The 20,444-nt window shown below is 41.7% G+C and overlaps 1 protein-coding gene across 1 annotated transcript in view; it reads left to right on the plus strand.

Annotated features, from left to right (window-relative positions):
• SMARCD2 (SWI/SNF related, matrix associated, actin dependent regulator of chromatin, subfamily d, member 2) overlaps positions 1-20,444 on the plus strand; it is a 654,116-nt gene that overhangs the window by 68,040 nt on the left and 565,632 nt on the right. The window contains exon 3 of the mRNA XM_044055380.1: positions 19,322-19,364. Coding sequence (XP_043911315.1) covers positions 19,322-19,364 — 43 coding nt within the window. The remainder of the gene's footprint in view (positions 1-19,321; positions 19,365-20,444) is intronic.

Consider the following 20,444-nt stretch of genomic DNA (forward strand, 5'->3'; position numbering starts at 1 on the left):
TTGTAGCTTCCTTTTCCTGGTGGCCCACTGTTCCATTATCAAGATAATGTTTTGTTCTGATCTGTTTGCACTAAGGATCTTGCATTCCTCTCTCTAGTCTTTGACAGTTTTTCTTGTGCAAGTATTTTTCTTTCCTCTGTTTTTCTTCCTCGTGCTACAGATCCTTTGTATGGAAACTCTGGGTTTGTTGTTTAATAGTAACAGTCCCATCCTTATCCTTAACAGTCCCATCCATCCTTATCCTTAACAGTCCCATCCATCCTTATCCTTAACAGTCCCATCCTTATCCTTAACAGTCCCATCCTTATCCTTAACAGTCCCATCCATCCTTATCCTTAACAGTCCCATCCATCCTTATCCTTAACAGTCCCATCCTTATCCTTAACAGTCCCATCCATCCTTAACAGTCCCATCCATCCTTATCCTTAACAGTCCCATCCTTATCCTTAACAGCCCCATCCTTATCCTTAACAGTCCAATTTATTGTCTTTATGCCTGTTGCTTGGACTGTCAAATCTTTTTTTTGTGGACTGATTTTTCCTTCTATTTGGGGATGGTGCACCCCTCACCCTCAGCATGTCCTAGCCCTGTGGTAAGAATGTTTCCATATTCTGTGGAGTCTACACTGCCCTTTTTATTTCCGTCCTGGCACAAGTGCGTATGCCAGGTGGGCAGTTTTCAACCTGGGACCTGTGCACCCTGCCTTCTTTTTTTATATCTTGACCCTTCTTCATGATGTTCATAGGTTCATAGGTATGGACTAGGCTAATAGCCCCGGAGCCTTCACCAGCCTAACCCAAAGGATTCTACAACAGAAGGAAAAAACTGTTACAAAAGAGAGGAAAATTCCATGGATAGAGGAGCTCCCTGGTCAGCCTTAGTAAGAAGCTGAGATCCCTCATAAAATCCTCCAAAGCTAGTTACAAAAACAAAATTGCCATTGATTCTAAGGAGGGGTTAGGAAGGTGGCCTAATGGTTAAGGTGTTTGCCTTACAAACACAAGGTGCAGGGTTTGAGTCTCACAAGGGATAATTGGCTAGGCTTAAAATGGCTCGGCTAGGCTTAAAATGGCAAGGGCAATTAGCCTAGTACTAATCTATGAACCTATGACAACCACAAAGCATTCTATAGCTATGTCAAGAATATCAATGGCAATACCCAGATCTGCTGTGAGTTACAGCACAACAGCACAAAAATTACAGAACCAACTGATATTCCCAACATCCTGGCAAATAGGTTCAATGCTAACTTTACCCCCCCCCCCCCACAAAGGGCCCATATCTATACAGGAAGAATGCAGTGTCCCTGTAATCACAGCTACGCAAGTAAAAGCTGCACTGTCTAAAGCCAAAAACACAGCATTCATGGGACCGGACAACATCCCAGGCTCTGTTTTACATGAACTTCAGAACAAACTGGCTCCCCACCTAAGCACCATGTTCAGTCATAGTCTCACATCAGTCTTTTTGCCCAGTGAATGGCGTACAGCAACAGTTATCCCACTCCACAAAGGGGAAGCCACCACTGATCCCAGGAATTATCGCCTTATTAGTCTGACGAGCCTGGTCTGCAAGGCCGTGGAACATATCATCATGAAACGCATAAACAAAGACATTGATAACCTCCAAATTCTGGACCCCACCCAGTTCGGTTTTGTGAAAGGGAGATCATGCCTTCTGAACCTGATTGACTTCTTTGAGGCAGTCACCAAAGGCGTAGACGAGGGTAAGGTCATTCACATAGCCTATCTTGACCTCGCCAAGGCTTTCGACACCATCCCCCATTCTGGAATTATAGCTAAACTCACCAACTTAGGTATAAATCCCTACGTCACTAGATGGGTTGCCAACTGGCTCACTGACAGAACCCACACTGTAAAAGTTGCAGACTCCAAATCTGACTTTAAACCAGTGACAAGTGGAGTACCACAGGGTTCATTCCTGGGCCCTCTCCTGTTTGGTATCTACTTCTCTGAAGTACAGGCTAACAAGGAAGACCTTTGGCTAATGAAGTTCGCAGGTGACTGCAAACTAGTAGCCATAGTAGAGTCTCCAAATGATGTGGACATCCTACAGAAGGGCCTCACTGAGACAGATGCCTAATGTCAGAGCCATGGCCTCAAGCTCAATGCCGAAAAGTGCATTGTCATCCCCTTTGATAAAAACTCTGTACCCATGAACTACTACATAGGTGGCAGTCTACTTAACACCGAATGTGTGATAAGAGACCTTGGGACCCAGGTGGACAGTCTTTCTTTTGATAATCACATCACCACAGTAGTCAGGAAATCCTTCTACGTGGCACACCATCACAAAAGGGTTCTCATCCAGGAAAAAAGAGATCATTGTTCCCCTCTACTCAACACTCATTAGACCCATTATAGAGTACAACGCCCCTTTTGGAATGTACCTCACAAGACATCTGCAGCAGCTGGAAAGGCCCCAGAAGTACCTTCCAAAGAGGATTACTGGCCTCAGACAGATGCTCTACACTGACCATCTCAATAAACTCCAGCTTTACTCCGTAGCATATTGCCTACTCTGAGGTGATCTCTGCCTAACATGTAAACCTATGTCAAACCCAGAGCTGTTGGACATGCTACACCTAAAGAAATCCCAATCTCTCCGAACTACATGCTCTAGGGACCTAAACCTTGTCACCACAATAAACAGGACAAGGACTTCCCATACTCTGGAACAAGCTACCCATCTATGTCAAGCAAAGTTCCTCATTAGCACTGAAGAAAAATCTTGATGAGTAGATGGGAAATAGGAAATACACCCCGGGGATCACTTCTGTGGCTCTGCTCGACGGGGGCACAGGAAAATAACTTTCTTGGGTGGCGTAAGCCAGGGAACCTTGTTGGCTAGGCTTATTTAGGCCCTTGGGCCGATAGCCTTGTACCTACCTATGAACCCTGGCATCGTGACACCCGACCTTAGTTCCCAATGCCTGGGTGAATTTTCTATTTCCCATCCACTCATCAAGTCTTCTCTTGAAGAGAGCCAGTGAGGTGCTCTGTTTGACATGTATGGGAAGTCTATTCCATAGCATGGGCAGTCTCTGTTATGAAACCTGTCCCTCCAACACGTTCTGTTGATTGTGGTAATGAGGTTGAGGTCTCTGCAGTATGTGGTGCGGAGGGATTGGGATTTCTTTAGACGTAGTATTTCTAACGGAGCTGGCTCAGACATGGCTTTGTAAGTCAACCAGAGATCACCTCTAAGTAGGCAATATGAGACAAAGAATAGTTGGAGTTTTTTGAGTCTGTCCATATAGGACAAGTGTTCAAGGCCTAGGATCCTCTTTGTGAGGTACTTTTGCGGCCTCTCCAGTTGTTGCAGGTGTCTAGTGAGGTATATGCCAAATGGGACATTGTTCTCAATGATTGGTCTAATGAGGGAAGAGTAGAGGGAGACAAAGACCTCTTTCTTCCTGGATGCAAAACCCTTAGTAATGAGATGTGCCACACAGAAGGACTTTCTGACCACAATGGCAATGTGGTGATCAAAAGAGAGGTTGCTGTAACCTGTGTTCCCAGATCTCTTGTAACACCTTCTGTGTTCAGTGGACTACCATTGATGTGGTAATTCATGGGAACCGGGTTTTTCCCAAAGGGGATGATGACACATTTTTTTGGCATTGAGCTTAAGGCCATGGTTCTGACACCAGTCGTTGGTCTCAGTTAAGGCCTTTCTGTAGGATGTCAACATCAGTTGAGGAGTTAATAGCTCCCAACTTGCAACCATCTGTGAACTTTGTTAGCCAGAGTCCCTTCTCATTGGTCTGGACTTCAGAGAAGTAGATACAGGAGAGGACCCAGGACCGAACTCTGTGGGACTCCACTAGTGATTGGTTGACAGTCTGACTTGGAGTCAGCTACTTAACACACTGTTGGTTCTATCTGTGAGCCAGTTTGCAACCCACCTAGTGATGTAGGGGTTGTTGCCTAGTTTAGTGAGTTTTTCTTTGATTCCTGAGTGGGGAATGGTATGTAAGGCCTTAGCCAGATCAAGGTAGGCTGTATGAACCACCTTGCCTTCATCCACAGCTCTGGCGACTGACTCAAAGAAGTCGACCAAGTTGAGCAGGCATGATCTACCCTTCACAAAACCAAACTGTATGGGATCCAGAGTTTGGAGATTTCCTATATCCTTGTTTATTAGGTCCATGATGATGTGTTCCATAGCTTTGCATATCAGACTTGTCAGGCTAACAAGGCAATAGTTCCCAGGGTCTGTATCTCCTTTGTGGCGAGGGATGATTGTAGCAGTGTGCCATTCGGTAGGGACAAAGCCTGAAGAGAGGCTATGATTGAACAGGGCACACAGGTGAGGTGCCAGTTCGCTCTATAGTTCATGTAGAATGCAGCCAGGGATATTGTCATGTCCCATAGAAGTTATATTCTTGGCCTTGGACAGTGCTGTTTTAATCTGTGCAGCAGTAATACTGGGTACCTGGCAATCTACTGGTATTGTGATTAGTCCTTTAGGGGAGAGAGAGGGGTAAAGTTGGCACTGAATCTGTCGGCCAGTATATTGGCAATATCTGTTGGCTCAGTGTAGGAGGTACCATTGTGCAGTAGCTCAGAGCGAAACTGGGTATTGCCTTGGAGATACTTTACATAACTGTAGAAGGCCTTGTGGTTGTCTACTATCTGCTGCAATTCTGTTTTCATAGTTAGCTTTAGAGGATTTGATGAGGGATCTCAACTTTTTGTCGAGGCTGTTAAGGGAGTTTTTCCAGTCTTAGGACTTCACCTTATTCCGCATCAGTTTCCTCCTCCTGTTGTAGAGTTTGTTTATGGCAGGGGACCACCAGATTGGCTTTCTTTTTTTGGAGGAGAGCATCTTGGTTCTTTTTGGTATGGTGAGATCCATGCATTTGTGCACGTGTTCGTACAGTGCACTGGTGTATGATTCGGCAGTCATGCAACTAATCTCCATTTGCATGTGTAAAGTATTGTCTTTATATTAATGTTATCTTGGCCAGATGGAGGCACTGACCAATACCGGAGGATGAATTCAGTGCAAGCATTACTGCTGTCCTTCTCTTGGAGATTTATGTTTGTCCATTTGGATCCTGGGTGTTGACGGAGTATGAACCGCTGTCGGTTGTGTTAGTAAACCGATAGATAATGGGAAGGTTAGCGCTAAGGTGGTTTTGTAGAGCACGGAGTGAACGGACTTTGAATAGGTCACCCTGTGAGTTTTTGAAAACAAGAAACAAGTTATATGAAGGGAACAGGAAAAACCATTGTAGAAGAGAACTTTGGGGTAACCCTTTTAGGATGGAAATTGTGTGAGAACACATGGTACATATTAGAGCTGTAAAGGAGGGGCTTGTTAGGTAGCTGTTTAATCCCCTGAGTTATACCTTTGAAGGTTTTGACAAGTTGGAGGCAGAAGTTGGAGCTCTTAGCTTCACTGATGTCTAGTAGCATTAATCCATGGAGCAAACTGAAGTCAGTATTGGTTGCCTTAGTAAAGGGCTGTGGACCTGTTGTAGCCTGGGTAAACGTTTATTTTTACGTTCAAAGGCAACAAAACTTATGAAGGAGATAGTTTAAAGCTGCAAAGTTGTGGCAGATATAAACAGCTTGGACAGAGGTGCAAGTAAATAGATGGTTATCATGGAATAATAGAATGTGGTTTTTTTTTTTTTTTTTTTTAATCACCCCCCCTCCCACCTTCATGTTGTACCATTCTGGCTTCTTGGCACCTGTCCACATTGAGTCTACCAGCTATGTTCTTGCACCCCCCCCACCTTAATCTGGTGTACTGTGGCCAGTCACACAACAAAGACACCAGGGACTCTACTCATGTGACATTCGTCCAGGAGGGGTCATTTACTCGTGGCCTACCCATTTTGCCCTCTCCCCTGTGATTTGATATGTCTGGGGGCTGTAGAGCAATGGAGCCATGTGGCATATTGCCTGGCCTCCATAGCAGCTCAACCACGTATGGATCCTGTTCCCCTCTTGCCTACTATGTGCTGTCCCCAGCCTTCACCAAGGATCATCACCATAGATGCCTCTGGGACTGTCCACCCACCCACCGTGGGATTGCTGTGCCCATCCATCCCTGCTGCTCCGTCAGTCGCCTAAGCTGCTGATCAAACCCGGATCGCCTGAGCCATAGTCAAGGCTTTATCCCTCTATGCCACCAGAGTGGCATCATGAAGTAGTGCTGGTGTACTGGGGTAGTTGTTTCTTGTTTTGTAAGTCATGGAAACTGCAGGAACAAATTGATGTTTATAATCTTTTGGAAAATTGTGGTGAAAGCCATCCGATCTAGGCCTGCCAGGAGTGAATAGTTGCATTAGATGACAGCTCATTTCCTTTATGGTTATTGGTTTGACTCTGAGTGTTGATGAGGTAGGAATATGTAGGATTTGTGCTCTGTTTGTGGAACGTTAATAGGGTGGCGGTGGGGAGGCTGGAGAAATGAGATGCTAGGGTTTCAGCTGTTTTATTGTAGTTACTTTAAGAGCCATTTTGTATTTAGGAAGGCAGTGCGGATCATTTTTTTTCTTCTTACCAGTTGCAGATTTTCATTTTATTTGAAAATGTTGTGTGGGTAGAATTGTTTAGTTGTTTGCTTCTCTGTATAAGTCGAGATTTAAATATTCGATTTTTCTGTTTTGTTTTCCCCCTGTGGAATTTTTACCATTTGCTTATGTAATAGAGCCCTGTGGAATGCCTACTTCACCTGTTGTTTCTTCTGTTACAAAAGGGTAATTGAAGCCTAACCCATTCTGTTGTTAACTCAAACTTATCTTTTGAATCAAGTATGGTCAGCAATGCAGATAAATGCATTAACCATGTTCTAGAAAAAAATGCTTTCTTCCTAAAAATGTCAAGTGGATAAAGGGTGAACTATGTTTGGAAGGTGCGAGTGTATCTATATTAATGCACACAATCGCGTGCACAGAAAATGAATCAGAATATCCAGTTCATTCCGTAATGAACTGGACATTTTAGTTATGGCCTCCATTCATATGGAAGGGTGGTCTGTGACGACTGTCAGGGCATCAGATTTTTTCCTGGTTGCCCACTGCAGCTCATTTCTGTTTTTATTTGTTCAAATTACTGCTTCTGAGAATAATACACAGTGCTGGATTTGACTTTAAGTATTATATAGGAATGTCCAGAAAACAGTAGTTTTGTGAGGGTAACAATTTTCTTTTGGATGCCAGCCAAATGGTACTTCTCTGTGGACCCCTTTCTACTTAAGGTGAATGATAAGCTGATCTTTTGTTTTCCACAGATTGGGTGCAGACAATCCTAACTCTGCCAAAGCTTTGCTGACTTCAGCGGGCATTGTTTGTCTTTCATGGTAATTGGTTGTATGCTGTATTGAGTGAGCTCTCAGTTCTGGGCTCCGCCATTTTCCTCCGGGCAGTAATGAGATGCATCCCAGGGGAATGGGATTGGCTGCTTGTGTAATGCATGCGAGAAGATTCTTGAAAGGAGATTAACTCTCCTGACTTTGTGTTGTAGATTTTTATTCCATGAAGTACTGTAGAGTAACTTAATTTTTCCTGAGGGGTAGAGAAGTACAGCAGTTAGAATATATTTTAAGATACATTGTGTCCTTTTAGTGTTATCCAGTACTAACAACATAATCAGTGGCAACATGTTACTAATTTTAAGGTATGTCTATACAGATGCTGATGTTAACATGTAAGTTGTAATACAGCTGCAGATACTGGATGGAGTTTGAAAAAATCTTACGATGCACTCAAGTTTTTGGAGTAATTAATGGGGTAGTGTAACTGACTTGTGAATGCTTTGTGTGTGAATTATGCCATTCACTATGCAGCATTATAGGTAATGTACAACATTGCATGTTGGCTTTGCTTACACTATGGTTACACACACACACACACACACACACACACACACACACACACACACACACACACACACACCTATATACGAATGTGTCCGTCTGTGTGTCTCTTTCTCTCCACCCCCATCTCTCCAGATATACATACACATGTGTGTGTGTCTATACACATGTGCATACATATGCACACCTACTCACACATATAGAGAAAATTAAAACTGAGTATGTTTATTTTAGTTCTATACCGATCTGCACTCAGTGATTCACTTTTTGTACACAGACAAAGGGATACGCAACTACTTTGGGATGGACAGGGCATGCAGCCTGTAAGTATGGTCAGTTGTTGACCGCAAACAGCTTTATATGAACATGACTTACTTACAGATAATATGCACATAAGGAAAAAGCATGCATCAGTGTCCACAAAAGATGCCCATAACAAGCACTACAATTAAATATCTTCTACATAGTGTTTTTTAAAGAAAGCCTCACAAATATAGGCAGTATCATAATATACAGGTTGCCACTTTCATGCAGAAGTGTTAGGCAACAACACCACATGGCTGAAACACTGTAGGTCTCTGTATTGTATATGTACAAGACTGTAATGTGATGCAGCACAGGAGACGTGATATAATCAATAAGTGAACATACCTTTTGGTGTCAGAAAAATACACTTTCTGTCTGTTTCTCTGTATAGGTAGCTAACCCTTTGTATACAGTAACAGATCATTACTATTCAAAAGCAAGCACACTGATTGGGCAGTCCAGCCACTGAAGTATGATTGAGCAGCCAGACTTTTCTGTTGGCATATACTGAGGCACACACCAAAATATGAGAAAAAGTCAGGAATATTCTGCAAAACCAAAACAGAAACGTACCTGATTTTCCTCATATTTCTGTGCTGTCCCTGTAAATGTCTGTTTTAACAGTTAAAAAACTAAAACCGCGATGGCAATTCTGTTTTCTCTGTCACTTTTCCTGCAATGATGTTCTGTGCAGGTGTGGGAATGTAAGCCCCCATATGCATGCGCAGTCCATCAGAATAGCAAAGACAATGCAAAAGAAGACAGAAGTCTCCTTATGCCATTATTATAGTATTACTTAAGAAAAGTAAGCAATTTCTATCTTAAAAATGTTATTGTATAAAAGCAATAACGGACAGCTGTGCATAAGTGTATTGGGATTTACCCACAGCTGACTTTGTTTAATCACTCAAGCTTTGCCCTCCTCATCAAACCGTACAAACCTTGGGTAAAAGCCGATATGCACATGCACAATTGTGTATTATTACTTTTAATGTATGTGCACAGTCGTGCATTATTACTTTAATGTATGTGCACAGTCGTGCATTATTACTTTAATGTATGTGCACAGTCGTGCATTATTACTTTAATGTATGTGCACAGTCGTGCATTATTATTTTAGTATATGTCAGTGTCTCAGAACACTTGCATAAACATATTGGCCACTATGTTTATCTATCCAGTGTCATACATCACTAGTAAGCCTCATTAGCATGCAGTGTTTGAGAATCATATTTTCTGCAAAATGTTTTGCATTCCAGGGACTCGTAGCAAACACAGTGCCAATGTTCGTTAACACTCACTGATCCGATAGTATGTGCCAAAGTCTTCACACATTGAAAGCAAGCCAGCTGTGTTGGAGTAAAGAGGTGAAGCCCTAACAATGGCCAAAATGGTCTGGGTTCATTTGTAAGGCCCAGGCTCTGTAGGAACTGGTGGGGGGGGGAAGAAATAATGAGGCCATGCTTGTTCACCTGTATTTAATGGGAGTGATAATGACTATATACTGGACAGAGACAGGTGATCCTTGTGGCCCTGTGCATTGGTGAAGACAGAACCATGAACAGTAGCTGGGCAAGATGAACAGACAGGTTATGGGAGTGGTATTGTCACTTTAGGAGGATGTGATGATGCACCTAAAAAGAGTTGGAATGTCCAGCAGGTGGAATCTACCCAAAAAGGCAGTAAAAGGCAGAGGCTTTAGCCAGAATGTGAAAGCCTTGGCAAGAGAGGTGTAGACCATCCCTGGCAAAGCAGGAAGGCTTGTTAGGTGTCTCATCCCAAGCTGACCGATACTGGATCCTCCTAGAATGACACCAGCTACATAGCCGGTTATCTGGGCTTTGAACCTTGGCATCATTCTGGGAGATGGCAAAGTATCACTCAAGACCAGTATGTTACACATGCATAGCAAGCTCAGTTATATCCTTCTACATGGCCCTCTGGGTAAAGCGCCTAAGGTCATTCAGTTTAACTATGTTAGGTGACACTCCGCACAGCACCACGCAACGCTGTATTAGACAGATACAGACAGTTTCAATTTCAAATTCTGTCTTAGAAACCACAGTTAATCCCACATTCTGCTAAGAGCTGCACAAACTGAAGAATAAAATACCAGCACAATGTTTTACTTCCTAGATGACCACCTCATAGCCAGCACTGACCAGGATGTTTACAGCTGACCTCATAGCCAGCCCTGACCAGGATGTTTACATGTGACCTCTAGCCAGCCTTGACCAGGATGTTTACAGTATAAATCCTGTTTTTGATGTTTGCCCCAAACTTAGTCTACGTTTATTATTTTATCTTGAATCATTACTTTAAACATGCTTCTGAAAATTTATCTTTTCTTATTTTTGCTTAATATCTGCTAAACTGACTTCATAGCCAATCTAGATTACAGTATTTACTGCATGCTCTTAGTGCAAGAACCAATTTATTCTGCATTTATTACTTTTCTTTGAAGCAATACTTTAATTTAGTAGTAACAATGCTATTATCATCTTTTATTCTTCTTACACCCCTGCATCCTTGAAAGGTCAGCCAGTCAGTGTTCCCTCTGTTGCTTGCCTCGTTACACTTGGGCAGACAGTGTAAGAATTGCCTGATACTCCCCGATAACGATCGGCTACTTAACCCACCATTGTCTGACGTGAGAGATGCAAGTACCTAGCCAAATTCGAGGCCACTGTCTCACAAACAAGCCCATCCTGTGAGCATCACTCACCTACACCACAGTTTGTATATACTTGTACTAAATTATCATATGTCAAAACGTAAAAGAAATCCTTGTCTGAGTAGGCACTACAAGAACAAGATTAATTTCTGAAAACACAGCTGGAAGACACCATGAAACAGCATATCCTATATTTGTAGTCTCAAACACAAATAGAAATGTATCACTGATTGGCGACTCCATAACGGCACACACTGATTCCGCTCTCACGAGACTGTACAAAAGCAGGGGACAGGGGGTCATCCTTTTAGGAGACGAGATTGTTGACATTTCAAGGGCCCTAAGGATGCTTAAACCGGACAAGTAAGATTACGACATGGCAGTGCTCTGTGTTGGAAGTAACCAGAGGGATATGCAGTGCTCTGTGTTGGAAGTAACCAGAGGGATATGCAGGAACCCCCCCCCCCCCCAGTACTGAGGGGGACTCCTTCAATCACCAAGAATGATGCCAAAGTATAAAGAGAAAATGATTGGCTGTAAGTTAAGTACCTGATGTCATTCTGGGGGGTGGGGTCCAGTACGTATCAGCATGGGATGAGACATTTGACAACTGTACTTGTTTCACCAAGGATTGTTTGCACCTCTCATTCTAAGGTTTATGCGTACCGCAAAAGATTTTCTTTTCCCATTGTGCCTTTTTTTAGGCAGGGACAGCTAATGCACCCTCCTCGACCAAATTTCCCAAACAAACAAACCACTGGGCCTTATCAAGGTGGCTAAACAACAAACTACTGGACCTTGAGGGCCTCCTACATTTCAGGCATTCGTGTGTGTGTTGTTAAGGAAACCTGGTTTGAGCATCTGTCCTCGGTGTTGTGCTTACCATTCTTATGGGCTGGAAGAAAACTGTGAGGCCATATCCATATTTCTTAGTGACCACATTACCTCAAGACAGATACCTAGAGATGCACGCGCAGAGCTTCTAGAGAATCAAATAACGCTAAATAGGATCAGCTGTCAGATCATCTGGAAAAGGTACAACAGTCCTAAATATTCTTGATAAGGTCCCTGTAATTAGGAATGTTGTAATCCTATGTGACTTTAGCTATCCAATGATAAAACAGGGACATGTACAACCAAGGTAGGATATGCACAAAAATTCTATGATTATATAAACAGGAACTCCCTGAACAAAGTTGTTAAGGAAACCGCTAGAGAGCAATATAATTGACCTTGTCCTAACAAAATTAGCATCTCTATTTACCTTCCCGAAGCTGTCGCCCTAACTAATTTAAATTGGATTGCAAAAACCAAAACTTCCTTCAAAATCTCCAAATCATTAGAAGAATATAGCGCACAATTCAGGGACCTCAAGCATACAAATACCCTACAATTCCATGACAAAGTCTCCAAATTTGAGTACAACAGCATCTTCCAAAACGTTGATACTGCAAGGAGTTATGCTTACAAGCTATTCCCCCACTTGGACAAATGTATTAGCTTGGCAATTCCAATTTAAATCTTTTTGGCTTGCACGGCTCATGGCAAAAGGTATTTCCTCTAAAACAAAGTCCTTACCTACTGGTAGTCCACACTGATTAGACCTTGATAGAGTATGCATCCCCTTTTGGGATTTACCTTACTAAGCAAATCAAGCTATTGGAAAGATCCCAGAGGTTCTTAACTAAAAAGGTTAAAGGCTTAAAAGATCTGAACAACCAAGTGACACTAAAGGCTATATCTCTATATGCTGTATTGTATAGACTCCTTAGGAGAGAGCTTTGCTTTGCTTATAGGGTTATAAGAGATCCAGTAGAACAAGAACTCTTGTATCTCAATAAATCAGACAGTCTGGCTAACACCAGGGGCACAGATTTGAATCTACTGCAACAAATAAATAAAACAAGGTGAAGGGATAGATTGTCACACAGCATCTACCCCTTCGTTGGAACATGTTTTGTCCAAGTTAAGTAGTGGGACATACTGTCCACCTTTAAAAATGGTCTGGACAACTTGAGTGTTCATAAATTCAAGCCTGGTATAACCGGCCTGCCTGCCCCTCGAAAAGGGAGGGAAGGGTTAGGGTGGGCACTGACTAGGTGCCAATGGCCTCCATTCACTCCCATGTGGACCACAATCTGATTATAATCATGTTTGTCAGGGTAAAAGACCCCTTATTACATCCCAGATCCTGGCTCCAAAAAGACAGCGAAGTGTTGCCGTATTCTTATCCAGCCAGATGTGGGTGGTGTCCTTAAGCCTGACAATAGCCATCTATTACTAAAAACATTATGGAGTCTGCACCCTTGTGACTTAGAGGTGTGTGCTCTATGTGGCTGTGATTGGTGAAGATGGGTGTGTTGCTGTGTGAAGTAACAGCTGAGGTTTTTCTCCCTTTAGAATGGGACATGCAGGGTGTTTTCTCTTAATGACTTCAGTATAAGTTGGTTTAGTGGAGATGCTGTTTGTGTTGTTCCAAGGTGAGAAGATGGCCTTCAAGTTAGATAAGTACTTATACCTTGTCAATTACTGAGTCATTGTGAGGCAGCAATACAGGGTTTTTGGCCAGCATTGCCTTAAAAACACCTAGCAGTAGCCAGCTGGATAGAGAAGGGGCAAAAACCGACAGATTCCATAATTTATTTATTTATTTTATTTTAATCTGTTGACCGGGATTGTCCGACTGAGCTGAAGAGCCCTTTTTCAGCAGAGGCCCGGGGAGAAAAGCTCCGACATATTATACAATTTTCATTATAAAACAGCAATGTTACAGGATTATTATAAGGCATTAAGTAGCAATAGAGTGTTCTACAGTGTCAATAATCAGGAGTATAGCAAAGCTCCAAGATGTATAAAAAGAAATAAATATGTCATTAAGATGAATATAGTTTTTGGGGTAAGTGGTTACAAAAACCCAGTTTTATCATAATGTAGTTGCATGAAGGCAAGACAATTACAATAGAATGTTTCTCTGAGGCAATTTGCTTAATAGGTTTTAGGAGACAGTAGAAAGAGTAGTCAAGGAAGATTAGAGAGGGCTAGTGAGAAGCGTGAGTTAAGGGCAGAAAGTAGATTAAGGTACAGGAAATGGGGGATGTTTAAGGAGGGAGAGTGCAGTGGCAGGACCAGTGACTTTTAAAGTGCTCTTTGGTGGCTGTCTTAAATTATTTAGGATGTGTAAGGGTCCTGATTTCTAGTGGGAGCCTATTCCAGTCAATAGTGGGGTGATAGCTGTACATGTTGCATCCAACTTTAGACTTGGGTTTGTAGATTTGTAGTAGGTCTTGGTTAGAGCTTCGGAGAGGTCTGGAGGGAGAATAATGGGAGATGAGAGGGGATAGTGCTGGGCAGTAGGAAGGCTGGTATAGGACAGAATGGATGATCTGGAGCTGAGAAAGAAGAAGCTGGTGGGGTAATTCAAGCCAGTTTAGGTGTTTTAGAGATACAGTGATGGGATTTGTAGGTTTGTTGGGCAACAAATCTAGCAACCTTGTTGTAGGTAGATTTGAGCTTGGTCAGGAGTGCTGAGTTAAGATTTGTGAGAATTTGAGAATTGTACATTAGACTGGGTAGAAGGTAGGTAAAAGAGAGAGTAATCTTGGCTTCAGAGGTAAGGAATTTATTGTTACGGTAAAGGAGTTCTAGTTTTGAATGTGTCTTTTTGATGGTCATTATCATGCAAGTCAAATTTAAGCTGATTGTCGATGGTTACGCCTAAGAGCTTAGTGCTGGATTCTACCTGTATGAGAGTGTTAAGGGACTGTATGGAGAAGGAGGGTTTAATATTGTTGAACTTTTTTCGGTAGGAAGAGTAACAGCTTTTTTTAGGGTTAAGGATGAGCTGGTTGCTGGAGAGTCATGTTTCAACTAAGTTAAAAGATGCCTGAGTAGCTGAGAAGAGCTTAGAGGGAGAGTTGGTTGTGGTGATGACTGTAGACTCATCTGCGTATTGCACTAAAGATGACTGAGGACAGGAGGTATAGAGCTGATTAGTAAAGATATTAAAAATTAAAGGCCCTAGGATAGACCCTTGAGGTACACCCATTTTTATAGGAAGAGGAGGGGAGAGTGCAGAGTGCCATCTCACTAACTGAGATCCATCAGTGAGGTACCTGGAGAACCATGCAACAGTATCAGAGGAGAAGTTGAGGTTATGCAGTTTGTGCAGCAGAAGAGAGTGTGAGACAGTGTCGAAAGCTTTTGAGAGGTCCAAGAATAGGCAAGAAATAAGTTTATGGTCATCCATGGCTGTAGAGACAGTGTTGAGGAAGGATAACAGAGCTGTAGTGGTGCTATGTTTGGGTCTGAAGCTGTGTTGAGTGGGTGTAAGCAGATTTTCCTGTATTAGATACTGCATAACTTGTTTATGAATATATTTTCTTAGTACTTTAGAGAGAGGGGGGAGGATAGCGATAGGTCTAAAGTTGGAGATATCAGAGGAGTTACCTCCTTTACGTGTATAGGTAGAGTAGCATTGTTTCCAGATGGAAGGGACTTTAGATTCAGAGATAGAGCGATTTAATTAGGATAGATAACAGGGAGAGCAAGAGAGTCAGCTGGTAGTAGAAGAAAAGTGGAAGGAATATTGTCAGCTGATGCTGAGCATGGTTTTAATTTAGAGAGTAGAGTTTTGATGTAGCTAGTAGGTACAGGTTTGAGGGAGAAGGTATTTGAGGAGATAGTATTAGGAGTAGGTTCAGAAACGTTGGAGATGTTAGTAGTAGAGGAGTTTGGGTTAGTATTGAGTAGCTTAGATATTGAATCGATAAAATAGGTATTGAGGATAGTGGCAGTTTGTTCAGATGTCTTGTCTGGACATGGATTGGGGGAGCTAAGATTACCGGGATGTAATATCTGGTTAATAGAGTTCCAGAATTTTTTAGGATTATATTTTAGGGCTGTGGGAGGTTTGTTACAGAAGTCCTTTTTATCTTTGTTTGTGTTTGTCAGATTTCTGAGTTCTTTATATTTTTGTAAGTCTACAGAGAGCTTAGTTTGTGACCATTTTTTCCATAGTTTGTCTCTAGGTATCATGAGGGTACGAGTGGCTTTTGAAAGCCACGGAGATACGGTGGGCTTAATTCGGACTTTACGAGGAGGACCAAGTGAGTCTAAGATGCTAAGGAAGGTGGAGCTGAAACCTAGGACTGCTAATTCTAGTGGGAATTGGGAAAAGAATTTCCAGTTTACTTTAGAGAGAAGGGCATTAAAGGTTTCTGGATGGAAGTTAGAGAGTTTGCAACAGGTAAATCCTAGGAGGTTTTGAGAAGTGGGAGTGAACCTAAGCACTTTTATAGGGGAGTGATCACTCAGGGTGTTTGGTAGGGTTTCAGGGTTATGATATTTGGAAGGATTAGATACAAGTACCCAGTCAATAAGAGTACTAGATGTGTGAGAATTGTTTGTATGGTAGGTTGGGAGATTAGCTGAGTAAAGCCATATAAATTAATATCAGTATTAGAGTTTGGATTACTGAGAGTTAACCAGTTAATGTTGACATCCCCAAGGAGGATAGTGTCATTGGGGATGTGTTGAGAAAAGTATGAAAGAATAATTTCGAGCAGAGGAATGTTGTCTCCTGGAGGAATATAGATGGCTGCTGCTGTGATAGTGGTGAGGTCATTGATTTTAAGATTATCTGTCAGTAGTTCAGCAGGAGAAAAGGAAAGGATCGGTTTCATAATACTTGTAAGAGTGAGTTGGTTGGAGTAGAGGACGGCTATGCCACCCTCTTTTTTTGTTTTGGTGATCTATGTGGAGTATTTTATAACCGGGAGTGATCAGGTTTGGGGTTTTAGCCAAGTCTCTGTTAGGGTGATGACATCAGGGGTGTGGATGGCTATCCAGGCATGGATTTCGCAAATTTTGTTTAGAATACTACGGGTGTTCATAGAATAAAAGGAAATATGTTTGATATGTGATAATGACCGGTGCAGATGAAGGAGCAGGAGAAAACAGAATAGCTTAATAACCTACTCTTGGTGTAAAGCAGTGGGGACTAGGAAAAGGTGATATTGTGGAAATATGGCTAAAGAATACAAGAATATGAGCAGTATTCACAAGTGCAAAAAAAAAAAAGAATTTGTAAGTGATGGAGGAGGAGAAGGTAATCCATAACACATAGCAAATTTAAATCAAATGGCTTTACCCAATAGGCTAATATGGTCTCCAACTAGTAAAAACAATGATCAGCAGATAGTCTAACTCAGTGAATCTGTGTGCAGCAAATGTAATAGCTACAGATGATCTGAAATGAATAGTTTCAAGTACTGTAACTATAAAACAAATGTTTTAGCATACTGTCTCTATAGCAGAGAGCGAAGTAAAGTATGTCACATATGTAGTCTGTACTCTTGTCTCGCGCAGAGTCTGTAGACAGTAGTGTTAAGTCTCGCGCAGAGTCTGTAGACAGTAGTGTTAAGTCTCGCGCAGTGCTGTAGACAGTAGTGTTAAATGTCACAAGTCTGCAGTAGTTTGTAACAAGCAGAAATGCAACAGCACTAATCAAAAAGCAGAGTCAGTTACTGAGATAAGTAAAAAATGTTTTGTATATCTAGTATGAGTAACAGAGAACACTGAGTAACCGTACATAACAAGACACAACAGTGCAGTAATAAACGTAATACCACTGCAGTCAGCAAATCAAAACTGAACAAAAGTAGAAAACAAACAAGACAAAATACTGTTTGTGTTTAAACTCACTAACAGAACAATTAGCAGAACAAAAGTGCTAATTTCAATAAGGTGCCGCAAGAAGTGCAGTTAGTAAGTTAAGCCAAAAAAAGGACAATCATTTCACTGTATGTAATGACAGGAGTAATATTAGACAGAGTAGTACAGCTAAGATGTGACAGAGAGCGCAGTGAAACTTGTATCGTAAGGGAGGATAAACTTCAGACTCTGTCCTGCTCTTGGCAAGGATAGACCTTATCGTATCGGATACAGAAGTTTATCGTAATCATACATCTGTTGTTGCAGATCCACCCTGTCTAATGTAGCGACCCTGCTCTTCTTTCTCGTTTCTTATTGATGTGGTCCAGGTCTCCTTATTTGTTGTCCATGTCCTACTTCTGTGCACTTTACCTCAGAGCAGCAGACAACTGTCTTTGCAGAACACTGTAGTTAAAAGGGGAGGTGTTTAGTAGCCTGGAAAGTTTCAGGTGCTGAAATGGCATTCCTCCCTTTGTTGATGAGAGAATCTGTTCATCCATTCATCCAGCTCTATTATTTTGGTAAGTAATATTAAGGCTTTGAGCTTTCCACTGCAAGAAGATAATTGGGAGATTTCTTACAGACATCCAGGCTATGTTTTTAACTCCATGAGTCTGCTGACCATCTTGCTGAGTTTTGGCTGTTCTTTCTGCACTATACAAGCATCCATCAGGGAGTTTTTGTTGTACATCTTAACATACCTCCTTACACACACAGTTAGTGCACAGGGAGCATGTGCAATTGGTGCTTCTTAGCCTGTCAGGCACCCCTGACCAACTTTAACTTAATGGCTGTTGCTCAATCTCTGGTCCTCGCCTAGGATTAAAGAAGTTTATGCCCCCTGGGACATGTCTGTCAACTTCCTCCCTCTGAGAGTGAGCAGGTGTCACTGTTCATTCCCATCCATACCTTTTGTCTTCTTCTGTGTATGGGCCAGTGTTCCATCTCATTGGCTGGATTATAATGAGAGCACTATCCTAGTGTACCATTAGGCTAGCAGATCCAGGATGTTAACCAGTAACTTGGAAGCTGTGTATGTATTATCAAAGACATCAGACAAACTGACCAGATTTAGTTTTCTATATGCAAGGTAAACTAGGCTTTCAAAGGACCTTGTTGAAGTGGTGTGGTATTATCAGAGAACAAGATTTATTAAAGGGCACATATTTGATTTGCCAGGGCTTCTGCTAATTCTTTATACACTAGAAAGTTCTAGCTAAAGATGTATGTGAAGCTGTGACCCAAACATTTGTACACTGATTCACAAAACACTTAAAGCTGAAGGGCTAGTTTGTGGAAAATGTTTGCAAAGGAACTGTCTTATCCCCCAAGTATTACAAACATTAGTACTGTTTGGGATTCCATTCATTTATTAAGTTGCAGATGTCATTCCTTTATCAATGTAATACAAGAGTCTGTCAGAGTTTATCACTTAAAATGGTATTGGCAGCAGTATTTTCACTTTGTGAGGCACCTGCAAACCCAGGTGAGAAGCACGTGAGTAAATTTATAATGGTTTGTGACAGGGACACTCTCAAGAACTAGGTGAGAACAATGACTGACTTTCAGCACTAGAAGTTGGTTTGTTATACTACAGTAACTGTATCTTCTCACAGATGTGGTATAGCGATTACCAAATGTGCTTGTGCCCTTCTTTGGTATCACTACACCAACCTGTTTTACAAAATATTCTTTCTGCTGTCTTTCACAGGTAGTCAGTAAACTTAATGCCTTGTTTGCATGGAAACACTTACAGTATGTCCATTTTTCTTGTAGTATCAAAAGAAGGAAGATGGCTGACAAGATCCTGCCTCAAAGAGTAAGTTCAAACAATTGTCTGTTGGTATTCTGCTGATGTTCTTGATTATAGATTATTGTTAATAAATTGGAACCAAAAGTGTTGCAGGCTGACCAGGGTGTGAACATGATACACTTTCTGGTATCTTAAATTAACCAAGAAATGTTATCCTAAGTAAAAGAATCTGGAATGCCTTACCAGATGGCTTATTAAGCTGTAGAAACTATTGATTTTTAAGCCTTAATGATGCCTGATGTTCTTCCTGATTTTTGAGAAGAGTGCAGCGTGATGACTGTAGGATATTAGGACATTCCCATCTTATACATTCCTCCTGCACTTGCTTTTAGTCATTTTTAATTTAATTGCATTTTTTAAACTGTTTGGTCTAATATTGCTACATACTCGTGTGCTAGCTTGCACTGCATGTGAATTGTTTTTACTACTGTTTTAGCTACTTTTATGTAAAAAAAAAAAAAACTGTAAGCCTGTTTCCTACCTTTCCTGTAACTAGTGTTCCAGATACATATTTACTGTATCCGGAAATTATGTAAGCTTCTGAGCCCCCCAAGCCTTTCTGTGTTGGAGGGAAGCCTTCTAGCTTATCAGTGGGAGTGATAAGCACTAGGTAACCTGTCTACCACATAAGGAGTGGTTCTGGCCCAGAAAATGTAGTTATTGACCGTTTGGGCAATCTCTTCCGTCTCTCTCAACTTTCTGATTTGAAAGCCTGCATTTGCACTTGTTTCTGTCCTGTAACTCGTCTAGTGCGGATACAGAGTCTTAGTTTTAGCACTTAAATTTGCTTATTCATGCTCAGCACGTGTTCAGAACTTGTAAGCACTAAATAGGCTACTAATTACTATAGCACTCAATCTTCCTCATTACCTAGAGGAAAACAGTTTTGGTACTTACTTTCCTCACTTGCTTAGAGAAAAACAGCTCTTGTACTCACTTTTCTCACTTATCTAGAGGAAAATAGTTTTTTATTCAGGCATGTCCAAGGGTCAGCTCCCAGTGTTCTCTCCTGTCTGTCTGATGAATCTGTGCATCTTGGGGCAATGTAGAAATTGCCTCATACACTGACAACCCTCTCCTCCTACC

This window comes from Protopterus annectens, chromosome 13.part0 (assembly GCF_019279795.1).
Source record: "Protopterus annectens isolate FY-2018-M chromosome 13.part0, PAN1.0, whole genome shotgun sequence".
Taxonomy (NCBI): Eukaryota; Metazoa; Chordata; order Ceratodontiformes; family Protopteridae; genus Protopterus; species Protopterus annectens.